The sequence below is a fragment of the Anolis sagrei genome, chromosome 6 (assembly GCF_037176765.1).
Source record: "Anolis sagrei isolate rAnoSag1 chromosome 6, rAnoSag1.mat, whole genome shotgun sequence".
Lineage (NCBI taxonomy): Eukaryota > Metazoa > Chordata > Lepidosauria > Squamata > Dactyloidae > Anolis > Anolis sagrei.
Window position 1 is genome coordinate 24,549,651 of NC_090026.1, and position 22,704 is coordinate 24,572,354.

General features: G+C 43.3%; 2 protein-coding genes across 2 annotated transcripts; both read left to right on the plus strand.

The window, feature by feature from the left end:
- The first annotated feature begins 2,523 nt into the window (after positions 1-2,523).
- Positions 2,524-3,462, plus strand: LOC132778003 (olfactory receptor 10AG1-like). The gene has a single exon (XM_060780591.2). The coding sequence runs from the start codon at positions 2,524-2,526 to the stop codon at positions 3,460-3,462; it is 939 nt and encodes a 312-aa protein (XP_060636574.2).
- A 12,770-nt stretch (positions 3,463-16,232) lies between these two features.
- On the plus strand, positions 16,233-17,210 carry LOC132779522 (olfactory receptor 10AG1-like; the record flags this gene model as incomplete). Its single annotated transcript, XM_060783207.2, has 1 exon — positions 16,233-17,210. A coding segment is annotated over one exon (978 nt), but the record flags the coding sequence as incomplete, so codon positions are not given.
- Positions 17,211-22,704: the final 5,494 nt, after the last annotated feature.

The window sequence follows — 22,704 nt, forward strand, 5'->3', positions numbered from 1 at the left end:
AGATGAATGGGTTTCCAGATGTCATTGGGATGTAATTCCCTTCACCCTTCCTTATAGCTAGAACTGATGGCACCTGCATTCCAGAATAAGTCAAGGGCTCTTATTTTTAATTAAAATATTTATACGCTTCCTTATCTCAGCAGTAGGCAACGACATCAATTTAAAAGCACATTGAACAATTTAATGCTTAAAGCAAGATAGTTTAATAGTTAATTGATGCCCCTTCCACAGGATCTGATCCCAGATTATTTGCTTATCCCAGATTACTTGGCAGTGGAGGCTCATATCATCTAATTTAAAGCAGATAATTTGGGATCAGATCCTAGTATAAATGACATTGTAAAAGGAGCCTAGAGGCATATCAAATAGTTTAACATGAAAGTTGAAGACAATTTAAAATTTTGTTTATGTGTGGATTTATATAATACCAATTAGGTTCTCAAGGCTGGCTTTGTTTGCTTGTTTGTTTGTTTGTGCTTTATTAATTTATTTAATAAAAAGTTATGGCCATAGTCCTGTGTAATAATTTGAATAATTACATATTCAAAAGTGGACTTATGTATGCAGGAATTGCTCAGTTTTATAATACCAGTATCCAATAGATGGCTGCTGTTAAGGTGCTACATATCATAGCGCAGCTGACAAAATGCCTGATGTGCATTATGCAACAATGCTTATTGTGCACTGATGCATATTGGACCCAATGCACATTGAGCATTCTTGTTGATGTGCTGATACACAAGTTTGCAATTAACAGAGGTTTTTTAGTGCCTCTACTCTGAGCTAGATATACATAAATTAACATTAAGTATAAAAAAGTAGAAATAGGATTCCAGCATATGTTTTTACTTGGTGCCACATTGAAACCAGTGTTGACATCAGCTGAACTTAAATGAGTTATTCCTTTACTAAGGTGCTACAGCAGAGTTCAATGTTCTTCCATATTCCCAACCCCTGCTCCATGGAAATGTCATGGAGCAGGGGTCCATGTTCAGCTTGGGAGCCCTCATAGCAAATCTCATTGATTTATCAAGAGCTCCTACTATGGATAGTACTCATGACACTCTACATAAGTAACTCCTTAAGATGTTGCATGCTTACTTGAAACCAAATCTGCCTCTATCCCTGATAATGCAGTATTTTGCTGTGATCAGTGTCAATGTTGCTGTTTTAGCAAAAGGCAATTTTTTAAAAAACATATGAGTGAAGTTTTGTAGGAACATGCTAGGAAAGAATAGTCTTAGTGAAGTTTATGTGAAGGAACAAATGATGGTGCTGAGATAGTACCAAGTGGAAAGTAATGGTTCATACAGGGAGATATTGGCTTTGTTTTAAGATGCAGGCTATCCCTGAGTATATACCCAGCCTTGGAATTGGGAAACAATCATATCCTTTCACACAAGAATTTAGTCTTACTTCTCTCAAACTATTCTTTTTCACTAAAATGGAGATATTTCAGTTGCTGCTATTGGGAATTAGCAACATATATATTACAGATCATTAAGAGATTTACACCACAGACGAACCACACACAAAGATTCTTGGTGTCTTGGGTTTTAGGCCTGTTCCTGGGGTTATTTGGGGCACTGATTAAGAAAATTGCATTGGATAGACCTCATCAGCTCTAGTTTCTTAGATCTGGTTATCATAATTTTTTTATGAACAAGCAGATGAAGACTATTATATGGCATATTATCTGTATCTCAAAAACTCGAGTTGATAGAGGAAAACTAGTGTTATTTTTGGAATCAGTGGGTCAAATATACACAGACCTAATATTTGAGGCACCAAACTGTGTTTTGGTCAGTGCCATAGATCCCACTGTGCCCTTCTACCCATTGCTGATGCAAAATAGCTCTAGTATATGTATTGTCAAAGGCTTTCATGGCTGGAATCACTGGGTTGTTGTAGGTTTTTTTGGACTATATGGCCATGTTCAAGAAGCATTCTCTCCTGACAGGCCCGTAGCCAGGATTTCGTTTCGGGGGGGGGGGGGAGGCTGAATTTTTTTCAGGGGGGGGGGTTGGGGGGCTGACTTTTGGGGGGGGGGGCTGAGTCTGAGTGAAAGAGGATCTAGCCTAGCAAACCTTTTGTATCTTTACCCCAATACCCCCATGCATATGGGATATATTGAGTATGGTGATCAGATCATGATATGAATAAACATAACAGTTTAAATAATGCACCAGTAAGGCCTTTTCGCGAACCACCATGAGAATTTCGGGGGGGGGGGGGGGGCTGAAGCCTGCACCTATGGCAGGCAAACTCTGAGGACATCTGCCATAGATCCAGGCGAAACATCAGGAGAGAATGCTTCTAGAACATGGCCATACAGCCCCAGAAACCTACAACAACCCAGCTCTATTATAGTCTGCATGGCATTAGCTAAAACCTGGTAATTTCATTCTATTTCATTTTAAACTGGACGCAATGGTTTGGGTGTTGGTAATCACTTTGTCTGCAGACAAGATAAGTTGATGTCCACATCTGAAGATTTCCCTTCCTATGTCTATTTCTCTGCAGATGGCTGCGGGACAAATCAGATCCTGGGAAAACCAGAGCACAGTGAATGAGTTCATCTTACTGGGATATCAAGAGTATCCTGCTGTCCTCCTCACAGCCTTCCTAGCCATATATATGACCATTATGCTGGGCAATAGTCTCATTGTAGTGGTGACAACATGGGACCCTGCCTTGCAGACTCCCATGTACTTCTTCCTCCGCAGCCTCTCAGCATTGGAAATGTGTTACACTTCAGTCACCCTTCCTAAGATGATGGCCAATTTAGCCTCAGGGGACCTCTCCATCTCACTATCAGCCTGTGCATCACAGATGTTCTTCCTTCTCTTCTTAGGTGCGACAGAATGCTTTCTGTTGGCAGTCATGGCTTATGACCGCTATCTCGCCATTTGTCTCCCTCTTCACTACATGACAACTATGAGTCAGAAGGTGCAGGTGGGGCTTGTGGCCGGTTCATTTGCCATCAGTCTCCCGATGCAGCTGATCCAGATTGGACTCATCTTCTCTTTGCCTTTCTGTGGACCCAATGAGATTGACCACTTTTTCTGTGACATCCCACCAGTACTCAGCCTGGCATGTGCTGATTTGTATGTCAATGAGTTGGCTGTGTATACTGAGAACATCCTCTTTGTCATAATCCCCTTTGGACTTATCTTGGCCTCTTACATCCATATCACCAAGACCATATTGTGTATACCTTCAGCCACAGGGCGACAGAAGGCCTTTTCAACTTGCTCATCCCATATCACTGTAGTGATTCTCTTCTATGGCTCTGCAATGCTTGTCTACCTGCAACCCAAATCTCCTGGTTCTGCAAAAGTTAACAAGTGGCTTTCTCTATTCTACACAGTCATCATTCCCCTTTGCAACCCCCTGATCTATACTCTAAGGAATCATGAGGCGAAAGCTGCCCTTAGGAGACTATTGGGAAAGGCATTTTGAAGGGAATACAGATTTGATGGACTGATTCCACCTTCTGAATGTCACTCATTATAACCCTTGGCATGTATATCTCCATTCCACAAGAGTTTGCATTATCTTATAATAGAAGGTGGGAAAGTGCAAGCCATTCATTCTGGGACCACTTTTGTAATCTCTGATGGCCTGCAAGAGACCCCTGAAGCCTCCAGGATCATGTTCCACTTTTTTAAAGCCCAACAAAATGAACACACAATGAACACACAAAACACCAAATGAACACACAAAACACCAAAAAATGTGGTTTGGGTCTACTTGTCCCCATAAGTCTTCAAAAATTAGCCCAAATACCTCTTATTCTCAGGACTGAAAGTGACATGATTTGACATCTCTTTCCCTCATATTGCGACCTCCATTGCAAACACCAAAAAAATGTGGTTTGGGTCTGCTTGTCCCCATAAATCTTCAAAAATTAGTTCAAATACACCTGATTCTCAGGACTGGAAGTGACATGATCTGATATTTCTTTCACTCATACTGTGACCCCCATTGCAAGCTGTGGGAGTGTTGGAGAGAATTGTCTCTCTCACATCTACAGTTGTCCACCCCATTTACAACAACTCTAAAATGTCACAGGGAATACTTCTCAAATTGTAAGAGGACAAACTGATAGGGTTGTTGCAGGTTTTTCGGGCTGTATGGCCATGTTCTAGAAGTATTCTCTGCTGACACTTCGCCTGCATCTATGGCAGACATCCTCAGAGGTTGTAAGGTCTGTTGGAAACTGGGGAAATTGGGTTTACATATCTGTGGAAAGTCTAGGGTGGGAGAAAGCACTCTTGTCTGTTGGAACTAGTGTGATTTTTTTCAATTAGCCACCTTGATTAGCATTTGATGGCTTGACAGTTTTTAGGTGTGCCCTGTTACTACCTGGGGGAATCCTTTATTGAGATAGATTTTGTCAGAAATGTTCTGATAACATCAGGGTATGCTGAAGTGAGAACTTGGTATTCCACAGTTTTAACTCTTATAGGCAGTTGCAAATATCCAATTTATACATGACTCATAGTTACGAATGGGGGTGAGGCACCAAGACTTGAGAGAAATCTATTACTGGGAAGGAAAATTCACTCCTGAAAGAGTTAACATGTGGGAAAAGGAGCCTCCACTGAAGTTTTATCACCAATCCTTTTTTCCACAAGAAAAAATATTTTTTCAATATCCAGTTATTGCAGGGACAGAAAGTGAGGTGAAATCTTCTGAATTGGGGCACAGACAGCAAAACTAACACCACAGGGGTGTTAATCCTTCCCTATGCTTTCTGAAGCTAAAACATACATATTTTCGTCTTGGAGTTACACTTTAAAAAGAACCTTTTTTGATGTAATTTCTTCTAATGTATGTGTGCAATTCCTGAGCTGCCACTTTTTCTATGTCCATTTATCTAATGCGGTGTCTGTGTACTCTATTCATTGAGCCAAAAAGCACATCACAAAATTCAGAGATTAACTCTGGCCAAATAATAACTTTCAATTAGTCTAAGAGAATATCTTGCCCAGAAGATGCAGAACCGGGACGATATGCTTAAATGTGTTTTCATGAAAGGAAGAATACAATGCCCATCATCCTCGTAAGAAAACTGAAGAAAATAATGTCCAGATTCAGATTATGTTTTGAGCAGTATATGAATATACTGGCTTTCTTAGATTAGTTGACATGCATATCATATAAACCCTTTTTGATTAAACTATATATCATATGCAAATGTGTGTTGTTGTTTTTAAATGAGATGCCGACATCTCCAATCCCATTTTATATGTTTTCTGTGTAAGGGAGACAGGTGAAATGCAGAGAGAGCAACACTGGGCCTCTTTCCACCCCATCCAAGAGGAGCATTTTTTTAAAAAAGCTGTGCGTCATGTCATCCTTAACAATACTCTGAATCACAATTAAATAAAAGGTTAGTTGCTATCACTATTTTTAGTCATCTCTCTTTTTCATCTCTTAAAGGAGAATGAAAGTGAATAATAATGCTAAAAACAATGCAATTTATAATTTAAAATCTATAGTGTATTAAACAGGGTTAAATAGAATGATTAAAAAGAAATAGCTAACCTCACATAAATCTATTAAAATTATTGAAGTCTTAAAATACCACACAATACCCCGACTTATTCTTTAAAACTGTTGCACCTCAGCAAGAGTTCGCCTTGCTCAAAGCACTCACCAGGAAATCAGACATGGTAATAAACAGTTTATTGATAAAACACATATAAGAAAATAACAGGGTAAAAATCCAGTTGTGAATATAGAAAGCCAGTCCCATAGGCAATAGGTAAATCAAAAAACAAGTGTTAAAATTTGAACATTAATCCAGAAAACAAGGCACAAAACAAGAGCATGAATCCATAGATAAATCCATAAAGCAGGAAGCAAGTAATCTCGGGTCTAGAGCATGAACCAGGAACAAGACAGGAGTTTCCTACTCCAGTAGCGACATTGCTTGATCTGAAATCCTAACAGCTCTCTCTCATCATTTAAGGGTTGCAACACATGAACACATTCCTTTGACCTTGAGAGTTCTGCTTCTGCCTCTCCTTCCCATGGCTTTGCTTACCCCTGAATTTCCTCCCTTTCAGGAGCAACCAGGTATCTCTGTCTAAGCCAGCTGTTTCTTTGGATGAGCTCATGTTATCCTCCCCTCCCTGCCTGTTGGCTTCCAAAGCAGCTTCATTTCCACACTCAGAAACAACATCTTGCTCTGAAACCTCCTCGGTTCTCCCAACTGCAGAACCATCTTGCTCCAAAACCCCCTCTGTCTGGGCACCCATCAGGCCCTGCATCCCCAAACCCCTCATCGTCATCAGCTGGCTGAACTACAACAAAAACTTTATTTATTAATTCCATGTCTGACTTACCAGGCAGGATAGTTGTGGTTCAGATGCTGCTCTCCACCCACCATTCCCCCCACTCAGATCTCCCCTCTCCCAGGGGCATCCAAGTGCTATACGCCCGGGCAGTGAGCAAAAGAGCTGCAGCAAATCAGATTAAGCTCTCTGGTTCAGCCTGATTGGCTAAGAGGGAAAAGACCTGAAGTAAGACCACTTACTTGTGGTCCACCTGCTGGGTATTGAAGAAGACCTGATTGCTCTCTCCAGCTCAATTGCCTTTGAGCTCTTCCTGTCCATCTACCTTTTATTGTTTATCATTCTTTGTGCTATATCTTTTATTTGTCACAACTTGAGACCTGATGACATGGGCCTTGGATCTGGTTTCACTCTCTGACCATTCCATTAGCTCCCGGGATGTGTTCTTCCATCCTTGTGTTGGGGATTGGGGCTGTGCAGGGAACCTGGAGTGCATTGGACAGGTGTCTGCATAGCACTCTCCTTGTTGATCACCATTTCTGGTTTGGTCAAAGCAGTTGGAACAGGTTGCATTAGCCTTTTCCAGTTGAATGCTTAGCCTGCTGGTAAATTATGATTTTTTTGTCATGAATATGTTGTCAAGCAGGTGTGGGAAAGGTGGTATATAAATAGAGTAAATAAATAAATAATGGTGTCACCAGCTCAGTGCACAGATTGGCGGATGTTGGGATCCAGGACACATGTGTAGCCGCCAACCCCATTTTCAGCTGTAATCAATAAAGTCAAGTTGTGGCCTTTGTGACCCCAACATTTTGCATGGCTTGTCTTATTTGGAATGGGGGGGGTGTAGCTTTGCACATGCAAAAAGCCCTTATATTAAAACAAATTTATTTCCAGAAACCAAGTAGACATTGCTGGTTACAATGCTAGAGATCTTTTTAGTTCTGCTGGATAAGAATAGACAACGCATGGCCTATGAAACAATGGCTTCTGTATCAGGGTTCCAACAAATTCACACTGGGCTTTATTCCAGCCATGAAAAGAGGTGTTCAGTGTGCCAAGTTTATGGGAAGTAGAGTTCACTGTCTTGGATAGCTCCTCTGAAGTCTATTTATTTACAGTATTTATATACCACCTTTATCACCCCTGGGGGGACTAGCATAGAACCAAGAATGCATTCAACCAACTACCAGTGTAGTACTCTCATCCCATCACTATCTATATATATAAATCTGTTAGGTTGGTTATACCGGACAGGTAAACTCTAAACCCCCCCAACGAAACTGCACCAAAATTGCCATGGCCCTAGGACAACCCACTCGGTACAAACTAATCCACTCACAATTACAAACAACACAACAACACACTCACAAAATGGCAAAACAACTGAGCATGCGCACTGGAGCAAAGTCTCCAGCTCGCGCGCACACATGGCCGAACGGCCAATGCGCCCTCAGCACTTCCCTCGCCCCGCCCAGCACGAACATGTCGCCGCCCACACACACACAAACAACGCAACTTCCCCCCGCCCCCTTCCCTCCACCCCCTCCTTCATCTTACCCCTCCCACGCTGCCTCCAAGCCTCGCCGCGCCGCATCCCCACCGGAAAGACACGCCTCCTCCCTTCGCCCCACCCCTTCCCTCCCTGACTCATTCCTTCCCTCCTCCCTCCCTCCCTCCCCCTCCGGAAAGACACGCCGGTGGGGATGCGGCGAGGCAGCGGCGCTTGGAGGCAGCGTGGGAGGGGTAAGATGAAGGAGGGGGTGGAGCGAAGGGAGGGGGCGTGTAACCAGAGAGGGAGGGAGGAGGGAAGGAATGAGTCACAGAGGGAAGGGGTGGGGTGAAGGGAGGGGGAGACTTTGAAGACACGCCCCTCCGTTCGCCCCACCCCTTCCCTCCCTGACTCACTCCTTCCTCCTTCCACCCCCTCCGGAAAGACCCGCCCCCTCCCTTCGCCCCACCCCTTCCCTCCGTGACCTTGAGTATGGGAGTTGTAGTTCACCGACATCCAACTTCGCCCCGCCCCCTTCTCGCCCACACATGCACCACGCAACTTCCCCCCTCCCCCTGCTAAGCCCACCCACGCCGCTGCCAAGCCTCGCCCCTTTCTAACCCTGCCACCCTCTTCCCCCAGTCCAAGCCCCGCCACGCCGCTTCCTGCCCTGTCGAAACCATCTCTCCGCCCCCTCCTTCATCTTACCCTGCCCATGCTGCCTGCACTCCTCCTCCTCCCACCCCACTCTGCCGAAGCCCCACCCACACCCACCGACGCCCCGCCCCTGCACTCCTCCTCCTCCCACCCCCCTCCGCCGAAGCCCCGCCCACACCCACCGATGCCCCGCCCCTGCACTCCTCCTCCTCCCACCCCCCCTCCGCCCAAGCCCTGCCCACACCCACCGACGCCCCGCCCCTGCACTCCTCCTCCTCCCACCCCCCTCCACCCAAGCCCCGCCCACACCCACCGACGCCCCGCCCCTGCACTCCTCCTCCTCCCACCCCCCTCCGCCCAAGCCCCGCCCACACCCACCGACGCCCCGCCCCTGCACTCCTCCTCCTCCCACCCCCCTCCGCCCAAGCCCCGGCCACACCCACTGACGCCCGGCCCCTGCACTCCTCCTCCTCCCACCACCTCCGCCCAAGCCCCGCCCACACCCACCAACGCCCCGACCCTGCACTCCTCCTCCCACCCCCTCCGCCCAAGCCCCGCCCACACCCACCGACGCCCCGCCCCTGCACTCCTCCTCCCACCCCCTCCGCCCAAGCCCCGCCCACACCCACCGACGCCCCGCCCCTGCACTCCTCCTCCCACCCCCTCCGCCCAAGCCCCGCCCACACCCACCGACGCCCCGCCCCTGCACTCCTCCTCCCACCCCCTCCGCCCAAGCCCCGCCCACACCCACCGACGCCCCGCCCCTGCACTCCTCCTCCCACCCCCTCCGCCCAAGCCCCGCCCACACCCACCGACGCCCCGCCCCTGCACTCCTCCTCCACCCACCCCCCTCCGTTGTAGCTGCTGGGATTTATAGTTTACCTGTAATCAAAGCATTCTGAATTCCAGCAACGACGGAAATAAACCAAACGTGGCACACAGGACTCCCATGACCCAACAGAAAGCACGAGAAGGGTTGGGTAAGCCCTACTCAAAATTCAAACTGCCAAAACCATCCCTCCTCCATCTTACCCTGCCCACGCCACCTCCAAGCCCCGCCCCCTTCAAACTGCAAAAACCATCCCTCCTCCATCTTACCCTGCCCACGCCACCTCCAAGCCCCGCCCCCTTCAAACTGCAAAAACCATCCCCTGCACTCCTCCTCCCACCCCCTCCGCCCAAGCCCCGCCCACACCCACCGACGCCCCGCCCCTGCACTCCTCCTCCACCCACCCCCCTCCGTTGTAGCTGCTGGGATTTATAGTTTACCTGTAATCAAAGCATTCTGAATTCCAGCAACGATGGAAAAAAACCAAACGTGGCACACAGGACTCCCATGACCCAACAGAAAGCACGAGAAGGGTTGGGTAAGCATTGGGAAGGAAGAAAGGAAGGAGGGAAGGCAGGAAAGAAAGAGGTATCGAAGGAAGGAAAAAGAGAAAGTAGAAAGGAAAGAAAAATAAAAGGAAGGAAAGGCAGGAAAGAGGTAAAGAAGGAAGGAGAAAAGAAAATAAAAAGTGAAAGAAGGAAGGAAACATGGAGGGAAGAAAGGAGGCAAAGGAAGAAAGGGGGAGGGAATGAAGGAAAGAGAGAAGGATGAAACCAAGGAGCGAAAGAAGGAAAAAAAGAAAGAAAGAGGTAGAGAAGGAAGAAAGGAGAGAAAGGGGGAGAAAAAGGGGGAAGGAATAGGTAGGTACCTCTCTTTCATAACACTCCAGATACCTACCTCTACTTTGAAAAGTTTTACTATAGGCCACAGCAACGCGTGGCAGGGCACAGCTAGTTACTAATAAAAAAGGATACATAACACATTACATAAACTTTACCCTTAGAAGCTTTCTAGTGGCATGATTGTATACCACATGATCTAAAATGGAAATGTATATTGGATAAAAACATATCAAAAACAATTACATCTGGGAAGGAACAAGAATCTACTGGACTCTTGATGTTGTGGATTCCCTGATGATGCATACATGTGTTCAGTGCAAAACCTTTACCCCTCCAGACATGGTGAGACAGCAACATTTGTCAGCACCTTGCAGATTTATGATTTCTTTGAATGGGTGGCAGTCTTCTAGTGCACTTCAATTTGTTTTGTGTCCTAGAGCAGTCAAAATAATCTTGCTTTGAGACATTGTGGGAATTTTCAAGTAATGGATTATAGTTATTTATTGAAGTTCAGGTCAGATGGGGCTCAGGCAACAGAACGACTCAGAAATGCTATATGTATTTATTCCCAATCTTTTCCAGTATGTGCATTTGTTGTATATGTTACCATAATCCGGTATAGCAGTCATGAATGTATAACTTGCAGTTACACACCCATGCCTGAATTGTATTTCTGATATCTATGTAGCCCCTAGTTGTGGGGATAGTTAGAGGCCTTGGTGATCACCAGTTTACACTTACTGGAGGAAAGCAGCCTCTGCAGTAAACAGTTATCTGTTCTTCTGTCAGTCAAGAAGCAACCAGCCCTCATTCAAGTGATATCTGGTGCAAGAGGGAGTTGTGACAGGGGTACTATTTCTTCTGGTCATAATGGATGTAATTGTAGGAATGGGAATATTTGTCTGCTGCTTCCACAGTAACACAGACTCATGTCGATCAGAGCAACTGCTGACTGATGAAAAAGATTAGGCAGCCAGGCCAGAATTCACTTCTTAACAACACGGTTCTGTATATAGTGTATACTATATACTATATGATTGCAGGCAATGTTTATCCAATATTATTCAGTAAAACACTCTAAACAAATAATGGCAGATAACTGTTGACATAGGTGGAGGAAATTATATTCTCTTGTCCCTTATCACAGTGATCAAAGTAAACTGTCTTTTAAAAGTTTCTTTTAAATATTTTCTTTCTCCACTGTTTAACGTAAGGAAGTTTGCTCCTGTGGGATTCCAAAGTCTTTTGAAATCCTGCTTGTGTGTAAGCACTTTATATATACCTTGAGGAATTGCTATGAAAATGTGCAGGCTTAAAATGATTTCATTCTGGCAGAAGGAATGAATGTGGAGTTGAACACAGGGTCACCTTGGCTGCAAAGAAGGTAAGTGTGCAACTTCTGGGGTTCTTGGTAGGTTTGTTAAGGAGCCTAGCAAACCCCAACTTAGTCATGACCTGTATTTGTCTATAAAATTAATTATTCTAGTGTATATATGACTGCTTATCAAATAATGCCAGGCACAGGAAGTCAACTAATAGTCCAAAATACTATTTTAATTAATTAATTCATGTTGTTATTGTGCTACTGTTCGTGTCAGTAACAGCGGTATTTTAAATAGAGTATTTTAATTGCTAGGAAAAGATGATAATCCTCAGTATGATGGAAGGCAAAAGGGAAAGGAGACCATACTACAGGAGGGCTGATTCAATCAAGGAAGATTTGGCCCAGACATTGCAAGACCAGAGCAGGACAGTTGATGGCTGGGGATCAGTTGATGGCTGGGGATCCCTAGAGTCAGTGTTGACTTGATGGTAAATAACAACAACAAACCTTCCAGATGTTGTTACCATTTTGGCTTAGGTATCAAAAGAATACAAATCTTACATGTCCCAGTGCTTTCTGCTGACTTCTAGTATAGTTCAGTGGTTGTCAACCTCTGGGTCTCCAGATGTCTTGGCCTTCAACTCTCAGAAATCTTAATAGATGGTAAACTGGCTGGGATTTCTGGAAGTTGTGGGCCAAAACACCTGGGGACCCACAGGTTGACAACCACTGCTCTAGATGAAAAATGAGCTGTCTAAGGTGCTGAATGTTGACCCAACATGGATTCTACATTTTAGGTAACTTTTTAAAACTTCATGACCATATTCACTGCACACGTGCCATAAGAGCTCCTGCAACCACCTAGCTGCCTTAGCCACACCTTCACTGAGTCACATTATATGATAATCTGCTTCAATTAATTTGGATGAAACCTGCTACCAACCACATCACCTCTCTTTCTAGTTCCATCATTTTTAGAGCCTTGAGAAGCAAATTTAAGGCAAGGAAGTCAGCAAAGTCCACCCTGTTAGTACAAAAGTATGATTCAAAATAACTTCAGAGGAGGGAAGTGAAAGATTTTGAACAGGTAACAAGGGAAAACATTTGGTTGCATATGCCATGCAAATGAATTTGTAGGGGTTAGATGTTGAACATTTCATAAAAGCTTACATAGCAAAAGGAACATTTGGGAACAATCAAAAGAGATGCCTTCCATTGATTGTTGACACACCATAGCTTTTGGATTTGCTCTTCAGGTTCCAACATGAGCAGGTAAGGTGGGCTGATTTTATGATCATGAAGTTTGTTTTAAAGATAGGTGTGTAATGGAAATAATGTATTACTGTTCTTTGAGGAAAGGAAGCAGATTTTGAAATAGAGGTTGATATCTATTTTACATGCATGTTGTTGCTTTCTTTGAGGTTTGATGTAGCAAGTAAAAATAATCCAGAACAGACATCCAAGCCAAAATTTTGCATGGACCTTGATGCCAAAATAATTCTTGTATGGGGACTAAATTGTCAACACCACAGTTCTGTAGATCAAAGGAGGTGGTGCCATTTCTGAGCCTTTAGAAAATAGATGGTGAAATTTTATCTTTGTCCAACCATTCCCCCGTATCATTGTGGTACTTCTTGATGCAGTTGGAAAGACAGGAAGCAGAACCAATCACATATGAAATGAAGATCAAGAAAGATTATTTCAAGAATCCCTCACTAGAAATGATCCTGTAACAAGGAGAACCCAGCTTTGGAAGAAACTTGCTGATCACCAAGGTATGTGCATCATCTATTCTACTTGTATAAATTTTGTTTTAATTCCAAGTAGAAGCATACAATTGGAAGAACAAATGAGCTTTGTATAGTGCCAGGAGAATTATTTCATTCCCAAATCCTTACCATGACCAGCTAGATTGTGTGTGTGTGTGTGTGTGTGTGTGTGTGTTTGTGTGTGTTTATATGTGTCAGGAGTGAGTTGAGAAACTGCAAGTTGCTTCTGGTATGAGGGAATTGGTTATCTGCAAGGACGTTGCCCAGGGGACGCCCAGATGTTTTGATGTCTGATGTTAGTAAACACCAACTAGATAATAAGTCCACATGGATTCTTCTCCTGTTTGTTCCCAATACTTGATATTCAGGCGCTGTGTCGACTTCTTCTTCAGGAATTTATCTAATTTTCTTTCTAAGCCATTGTTATATATCAGATACTCAATTGTCCATGGCAGAGTGGCAAGTTTTAGTGAGTCTGAGCTCAGTCTTTCCCAGGATCATCTGACAGCCACATAGACGGTGAAAGAATGGTACCCCCAAATGATAAAAGTAGACAGAAGCCCATTTCTGGTATTTTTGTAATTTATTATTAAACAATGTGGGGGGATGGGCCTGTGGTTTTGTTTAAAAGATAAAGCATGGCTTCTCAATGTTTCAAGGGTGACAAATCACCACTTTTTTCTTATCAGAAAATGAAGGTTTAAAAGAGTTTGAAAGATGTCAGGAGCTGCAAGCCCAGACTTAGAATATTTCAAGTAGTCCTGAAGTACCCTTTGCCATCTGTACCCCAAGGTAATGCATTTGGTGAAGAAATGCTGTGAGGCTATCCTAACATACTGCATACCAACTTCACTGTGTTAAGTTTGGATGTTTCCAAATAAAACCTGCTTATCTCTCTTATATGAATAGAAAGACCCATAGACTAGAATGTCCAACATTGCTTTGATTCCTCACATTAGTACTAAGTGTGATGAGTCTATAGTATATTAGATTGCTAAAAATTATAAGTGTGACAATTCCTGTAAACAATAGTAAATTTGGCATCACAATAGTGCAGGAGCCCCCGGTGGTGCAATGGGTTAAATCCTTGTGCCGGATGAGCTCCCTCTATCAGCTCCAGCTCCCCATGCAGGGACATGAGAGAAGCCTCCCACAAGGATGATAAAACATCCAAACATCCCCTGAGCAATGTCCTTGCAGATAGCCAATTCTCTTATAACAGAAGCAATTTACAGTTTTTCAAGTCGCTCCTGACATACATTAAAAAACCAATAGTGCAGAACAGAGGGAGATGGTCTGAAAAAGCCTAGGCTCTCTCAGGTTAGTGGTCTTGAGTTATCTAACTCAGGTCACTACACTTTGGTTAGAGCTAGCTACCAGTACCTATTGTACTTCATGCTTTCCACATGTCAGGAGAGAAAAGATCTTTATTTCTTGATGGCAGAATGAAGGTTTACTTTTTGTGGGGATGAATATATTCAAGTCATGGATGCTAAATCCATGAATGTGGAGTGCCAACTTTAGTTGTGTTTTTTAAATTATATTATTTTTACTCCCAGACTATTTTAACCCATGGAGCTCATAAAGTCATGCTCAGAAGAGTCATGCTTCTGTTTTACATTACACAGAAACTGTCAGAAAGAAGTAAAAAGAAGCATAGTAGATATAGCTGACTATCAGAGCACTAACAGAGAATGCAAGAGAAGAAGGAATGCACTTGGGTGCATGCATTCTACTTTGAAACTTTAAGTTGCATGTTATTATTATTATTATTATTATTATTATTATTATTATAACTTTATTTGTACCCCGCTAGCATCTCCCAAGGGATTCGATGCGGTTTACACCAGGCCGGAGCCCAACACAATATAACAATACAATACATAGCAAATAAAACAGTTAAAGCAGAAAACAATAACAGTAGCAGTACAACAGGACATTATTAAAAACTGAGCCGGCCAGGAGTAGGGTACAGGATTAAAAGTGCTGAAGTGTCGGAGGGGTATGGGATTAAAATATAGGTGCAGTGTGCGGTGAGGGTGATCTTGACTCTACTAAAGTGCTTCTGGGCTTTGGTAGTGGGGTTCCTAATCTGAGAAGGCACGTTGGAACAGCCAGGTTTTCAGGTTCTTTCTGAAAACCGCCAAGGTAGGGGCCTGTCTGAGATCTTTCGGGAGGGCATTCCAGAGGCGAGGGGCCACCACAGAGAAGGCCCTGTCCCGCGTCCCCACCAAACGCGCCTGCGACGCTGGTGGGATCACGAGCAGGGCCTCTCCTGATGACCGGAGTGAGCGTGTGGGTTCGTAGACTGTGATGCAGTCACGCAGGTAGGGTGTTAGCTTCAGCAGCAGCATAGATCCCATGGAACAATGACAAAGAACAGATAAATATAAGGCAACAGTCTGCCATTTTGTTCCTAAGACCCAACTAATTCCAAGGTAATGGGTTTTTTTTCATGTCAGGAGCGATTTGAGAAACTGCAAGTCACTTCTCGTGTGAGAGAATTGGCTGTCTGCAAGGATGTTGCCCAGGGGACTCCTGGTTGTTTGAGGTTTTACCATCTTTGTGGAAGGCTTCTCTCATGTCCCCACATGGGGAGCTGGAGCTGACAGAAGGAGCTCAACCCTCTCTTCCTGGATTCAAACCGCTGACCTATCAGTCAGCAGCACTACCAGCACAATTACTGAACCCATTGCTCCATCGGATAATGGTGGTAATGGTAAAGTTAGAACTAATTGCAGCATAGGATGTCTTGTAATGTCCTATTCATATTGTCTAAATGATGCATTTGTTAAGGCTGGGCTAGAGTACAAAAAGAGGATTCTAAAATTTCCTAGTCTACACAATCATTAACGGGATGGAAACCCTCTTCCTACTTTTACCAGGCAGCCCTAGGTGTGGCTCCTAACACATGCTAATTCTCAGTATATGTGAGACTGAGTATAGTAAGCCATTACTTCAGTGTGTGTAACCACAGGATTATTGCAGGCAATTGAACATTGCTGTATGTTTTTCTACAGATGGATCTCCAGCAGGCCAGATACTGGGGAAACCAAAGCACTGTGAATGGATTTGTCTTGCTGGGATATCATAAGTATCCTGCCCTGCTATTCACAGCTTTCCTTGCCATCTACCTTACTATTCTATTAGGAAATGGTCTGATTGTATTGGTGACCACCATGGACCCTGCCTTGCATACTCCCATGTACTTCTTCCTCCGCAGTCTATCTGGATTGGAAATGTGTTACACCTCAGTCACCCTTCCCAAGATGATGGCCAGTCTGGCCACTGGGGACCGCTTCATTTCCCTAACAGCCTGTGCATCCCAGATGTTCATCATGCTTTTCCTAGGTGGGGCTGAGTGCTTCCTGCTGGCAGCCATGGCCTATGATCGCTATCTCGCCATCTGCTTGCCACTGCGCTATATGACCATCATGAACCAAAGAATGCGGGTAGGATTGGTAGTAGGTTCATTTATCATCAGTTTCCCAATGCAGCTGGTGCAAATTGGGCTCATCTTCTCTCTACCATTTTGTGGATCCAACGAGATGGACCACTTCTTCTGTGACATCCCACCCATTCTCAACCTAGCATGTGCGGACCTCTATGCTAATGAATTGACACTTTATTTTGAGGATACAACCTTTGTCTTGATTCCATTTGTGCTCATCCTGTCCTCCTATGTATACATCACGAGGGCTATACTGCGCATGCGTTCTGCTACAGGCCGCCAGAAGGCTTTTTCTACTTGTTCCTCTCATGTGGCTGTGGTGAGTCTTTTCTATGGCTCTGCATTATTTACATATGTGCTTCCCAAGACTCCTGACTTCATGAAAATTGACAAATTGCTATCTCTGTTCTACACAATTATCATTCCTCTTTGCAATCCCCTTATCTACACTCTGAGGAACAAGGAAGTGAAAGCTGCTCTGAAGAGGCTGCTTAATAATAAGAGAACTCTTGAAGTAAGCATGGTTGAGACCATTGGTTAAAGCTTACTCATGGTTCCATTCTGTCTCCAAATCCCAAAGCCCTGGTCATTAATTATACCACTCAAAACTGTGGCCATGTTTTTTTATTTAATCAGTCCATCTTTGGTGCAGTCTTTTCCTAATGGAACATACAACTAGCTCTCAATAAGGGCAGTTACAATTTAAAACCTTTGATCATCTAGGCCTATGCTACTCTGCTGCTGAGTACGCATGCCCAGTGTGGAACACATCTCACCACACTAAAACAGTAGATGTGGCTCTTAATGAGACATGCCGCATTATCACAGGGTGTCTGCGCCCTACATCACTGGAGAAATTACACTGCACCACCTGACATCCGTTGGGAAGTAGCAGCCAATAGTGAAAGGACCAAGGCAGAGACATCTCCAGCTCATCCCTTGTTTGGTTATCAGCCAGCACATCAACGACTTAAATCTAGAAATAGTTTTCTAAGATCTACAGAGACACTCGCTGGAACATCCCAGCAAGCGAGAGTCCAAAAGTGGCAGGCTCAAACCCAGAACCTCAACCAATGGCTGATACCAAATGAGAGACTTCCCCCTGGACACACAGAAGACTGGGTGACTTGGAAGGCGCTGAACAGACTGCGCTCTGGCACCACGAGATGCAGAGCCAACCTGAAGAAATGGGGCCACAGAGTGGAATCCACGACATGCAAGTGCGGAGGAGAGCAAACCACTGACCACCAGCTGCAATGCAACCTGAGCCCTGCCACATGCACAATGGAGGACCTGCTTGCGGCAACACCAGAAGCACTCAAAGTGGCCAGATACTGGTCAAAGGACATTCAATCAACTACCAAACTCGCAAATTTTGTATTTTGTCTGTTTGTTTGTTTGTTTGTTTTGTTCTGTTAGAAATGTAATACAGTTGACTGGTTGCCCTGAAACGACAAATAAAAAATCTAGGCCTAAATGGCCCACTATGATCCAAAATGGATAGTGAGAAATGACATACAGCATTACATCTCCACCTGCATTCCAAGTGTTCCAGTATTGAATGTGAGCTTTGGAATCATATCCAATATTAGTCAGATATTGAGCAAGTAAAACATTGAAAAAACCACAGCTTGTTGAGCCCCGTCAGAGAGGTGACTCAACATGCTATGGTTCTTTCAATAATTGACAAGTAAATCAATTGAATTAATTGAGTGGGAAGGCCAAAATAAGTCTCTGTTACTCATACCTTATCATAATTTGCAAGAGAATGTCCAATATGGTCTTGGGTGAGCCCTCCTCCTCTTCACTTGCTTATGCCTGCAAAAGGGCTTCATACACTTCTTCATATTCTTTCTGTCTGCAACCGAAGGCTTTCTGTTGGCCATATTAACCCAAAACTTGGGTTGTTGTAAGTTTTCTGGACTGTAGGGCCATGTTCTAGAAGCATTTTCTCCTGACATTTCACCCACATCTATGGCAAGGATCCTCAGAGGTTATGACGTCTGTTGGAAACTAGATAAGTAAGGTTTATATATCTGTGGAATATCCAGGCTGGGAGAAAGAACTCTTGTCTGTTTGAGGCAAGTGTGAATGCCTAGTTTCCAACACACCTCACAACCTCTGAGGACACCTGCCATAGATTTGGGCGAAACATTAGGAACAGCACGGGAAACTCACAGGAACCCAGTCATCCCAGCCATGAAAGCCTTTGACAACCCAAAACTTATTTCTGACCACAGGATGGCAACCATGAGCCCATTTGTGTAACTGGAGCTAGCCATTTGCTGAATCTCCCATTACTAGAAACTGAACTTTCTATAGATCAAGTTGACCACATCTTTTGTGGCATCCCACCAGTACTAAACTTAGTGTATGTGGCCATCTTGTCCAACAATGAGTTGGCTGTATAAATAGAGTACATTCTCAATGATTCTGTCAATGCTCCATCTGTTTTACATTTTTCTTCCACTTCACAGAAACAGAAGGTTGAAAGCTAACCTCAGAAAAGTACTGAGTAGAAAACAATCCTGTAAGTTGCATAAATGAGCTAAAGCCACCAAATGAGGCAACTAAGTGCCTTGTCTTCACGTGTTAAATTGTTTAATTGCTCCTTTCTCCAAAACCTTAATTTTTATGTACAGAGAGTCCAGCAGTGCCTTGACAAAGTTTTATTGTAGTTACCATAAAGCACCATAGGAAAGAGCAATCACTTTCTGGAAGAAGAGACTTTTATGCATTACATATTAGGGTGTCCTCAAGGCTGCTGAGCCAAAGCAGATTTGAGGTTGATTATAACAAAACGATGACATTAGATAACAGAAATTGTATTCCATAATTAATTAGTGCAGTAGGTATTTACAGCACACACTTATGACTTTATAGCCAAGGATCATAAACTGTGATCATAAACTAGAAGCCACTAAGACCTCACATCCCAGCCATGTGCACACCTTTCATAGAATGGGATGGCATCCCAAAGGATCGGCCTATGACCTGAATTTAGATATCTAACCCTGTCATTCAGAGGACTTGGAAGCACCTAGGAATACACAAAATGAGCTGGAGAGAGCTGCTATATCAAAGGACATCATTTCTGTAGTAAAGAAAGGAGCAAGGCCCCCTTTTCTCATTCCCAAGGAATGTTGACATGCATGCAGAATAGAAAGTTTATTTACACTGATGCTTCTTTGCTGAATGACCCTAAGTGAAGATGGGAAATAGTGCAAATAGGAATATTTATTTGAATTATACTGCAAACTGACTACAAAATACTAAATGGTAGCATTCATTTCACTGACTTTCATGAGATTTTGATTTTTTTTAATTGCAGAACAAAACACTTCAATAAACAGAATGCTTAGTACTGATGGATAACAGTTTTCTTTCCCATATCTTTAAAAACATCAACTATCAGATAGATATTAGTGTGCTCTTGTTATGTGTGCCAGCAAGCTTTCAGGCCAAGGAATTGGTATGCCATGTTCCTCCATCCCTCAGACCTAGCAGAGTCCATCCAACTGAACTTCATGGCCTTGGGGTCTGCATAGCTGACCTCCAAGGGGACTTTCAACCTAGCTGGCCTTCAGTTAGATCTTTCCCATGATAACCAACTCAATATCTCCCTCTTATTAAGCCTCTTCTCAGTTGACTGTCCAGTCAGTCTTATTGAGCTTCTGGATCAAGCAGTAAGTATGGTCTACCCTCACCCCATATTAGTCAGTGCAGCGGAAATGGCAACAGCTCCACAATATCGGAAAGCAATAGCATCTCTTATTTTGATGGCTTTTGTGCATTGGGCAGGGATTGTAGGCTCAGGAACAGCAATAACATGGTACCCAAGAAAGGATAAGAGAAGTCTAGAATCAATGTTCCGCCAAGAAAGTATGATACAGCCTACACATTCACATCATTCATCAGGCATATGCTGATTTTGCAGGGCTTCTTTACAACAAGGCCTTACATATGTGATCTGCCTTTAACTATTCACTGAGATAGGACCAGTAGAAACCCTGGTTATGGATGCAACTAATGATGCCAGATACGCCTCAAAGGGCAAGAGATACCACATTCAATACATAATCTATAAAGATCTTGCACAGATTACTGCACTACATTCATCACCTGTCCTACTCCAGAGGAGGATCAGTCTACAATAACTGTGAACCACACATTAAACATCATTTGTTGCTGCAGTATACATGGTGCAGATTTGGCAGAGTGTTGAGTTAGCAGAATGGAATATCAAAATACCTTCCTCTGAAATATAGCCTACACCAGCTAGTATTCTTTATCAGTCTCCCATCAAGGGTTAACTCTGCGGAGCATACCAGATCATCCAGGATCTTGTGCCTTTGTGGCCATTAAACCCAATAAACACTGCTTTATCATTCAGTAATTGATTCAATAGGGAATACCATTTTGTAAAAAAAGGTGAAACATCCAAAGGTACATTGGAAGACAGTCAAAAGAAATACTATCTGTTGGTCAATGGAAGAGCAAGGTTTTTAGATTTATTCTTCAGCTGAACTCTGCAAGGAGAAGGTAAAATGAGTTTATTCTGGTTAAACATATTTGAATGCATGAAAATAAGAGTTTCTTGAATTTATGCTACTGCTGCTAATGGAAGCAGGATGGTGGAGGAGAAGACGATAATGCTGAAGATGGTGGTGATTATTAAAGGATAGATAATAGAGCAATGCTATCATCTCAAAACCCAGATATTTTGGTTTCTTATTAGTTCAATTTGACAAGCAAAAAATGTGATCTCTTCCAATTCTAAGATTTTATTACTCTATGTTAGAAGCAGGTATATGGCCCATGATAATTATATTGTCCAATCTTCCATGGATCTTATGTGTACAAATATTTGGGCTAAATATGAGGGATCAAAATAACACATCTGCTGATCCATGCAGATGGTGTCCATTTTAATTTTTTCTCCTTTTCTTTCTACAAACTTCCTTGTCATACATACAAAGATAGAAATCCAAAAGCAGTACCAATTATAGATGGAAATAAAAACAGGTAGCTTTTGGAAGGTATCCTAGAAATCACCAATTCTTTTGTGGGAAGACCCATGTTTCGAATAAATTGGCTCAGTTGAGGCATGCATCAGATCTATTCTATTTTCATTTTAGAAGAGAAAGGTAGAATTAGAAGGGTAGAAGAGCTTTGTGGATGGGAAGGAGAGGAACTGGCATTCCTATCTTTAGATAATGCTTCTTGGCAGGGGGTTGGACTGGATGGCCAACGAGGTCTCTTCAAACTCTATGATTCTATTATTCTGTTGCCTTCAGTGGAAAGGAAAACAGAAGATCCACATAATTCAAGGTATGAATTCAACAGTCTTTTTTTGTTAACTGTCTCCAACATCTGGTATTTAGACACTGGGCATGTATCTTCATTGATAACTAATTGTGGGGAAGACTTATCTGTGTGTCCTGAGTCTGTGCCAATACATTTCAAGGAATAGAATGAAGTGTGAGCTTTATGAACAAAAAGCTTCCCCTTTATCACAATCTATATAAGAGGAAAGAAGGTATTTTTCCAGATTTATCTTATTTTTCGGTACTGTTCCATTATCTGGGCGGAAGGTACAAGGGTGCAGTAGACAGAGAAGGATAGTCCATTTTACGGGGGGGAAGGGGGGTTGAAGGAGTTTCCCCCAGTTTTCCTTTTATTCCCCCCACCCATATTGCCATCATCGAAAGAACCATCATTTATGATATGGGAAAAAGGTAGAGGGGAATAACCAGCAAAAATGGTGGAAATTGTTTTCTGCCTTCAATTCCTCCCCGCCATTAAATGGAGTGTCCTTCTCTGTTTAGGCCCCTTTTGGAGCCCGCCCCCCAACCCGGATAATGGAACAGTACCTATTTTTGGTGCTGCCAGACACAAGATTCATTGTGAAAAAACAAGGCATAAAGTCTAGCATTCATGGTTTGTTAGGTCACAAAAATAATGATTAATGAGTAACATACTATCAGATCCACAAAATCCAATTATAGGATTGCATTAGGATCATCATGCCAGAA

Excerpts from the sequence above, each read along its gene's own strand:
- LOC132778003 (XM_060780591.2), top strand. The coding sequence starts at position 2,524 with ATGGCTGCGGGACAAATCAGATCCTGGGAAAACCAGAGCACAGTGAAT.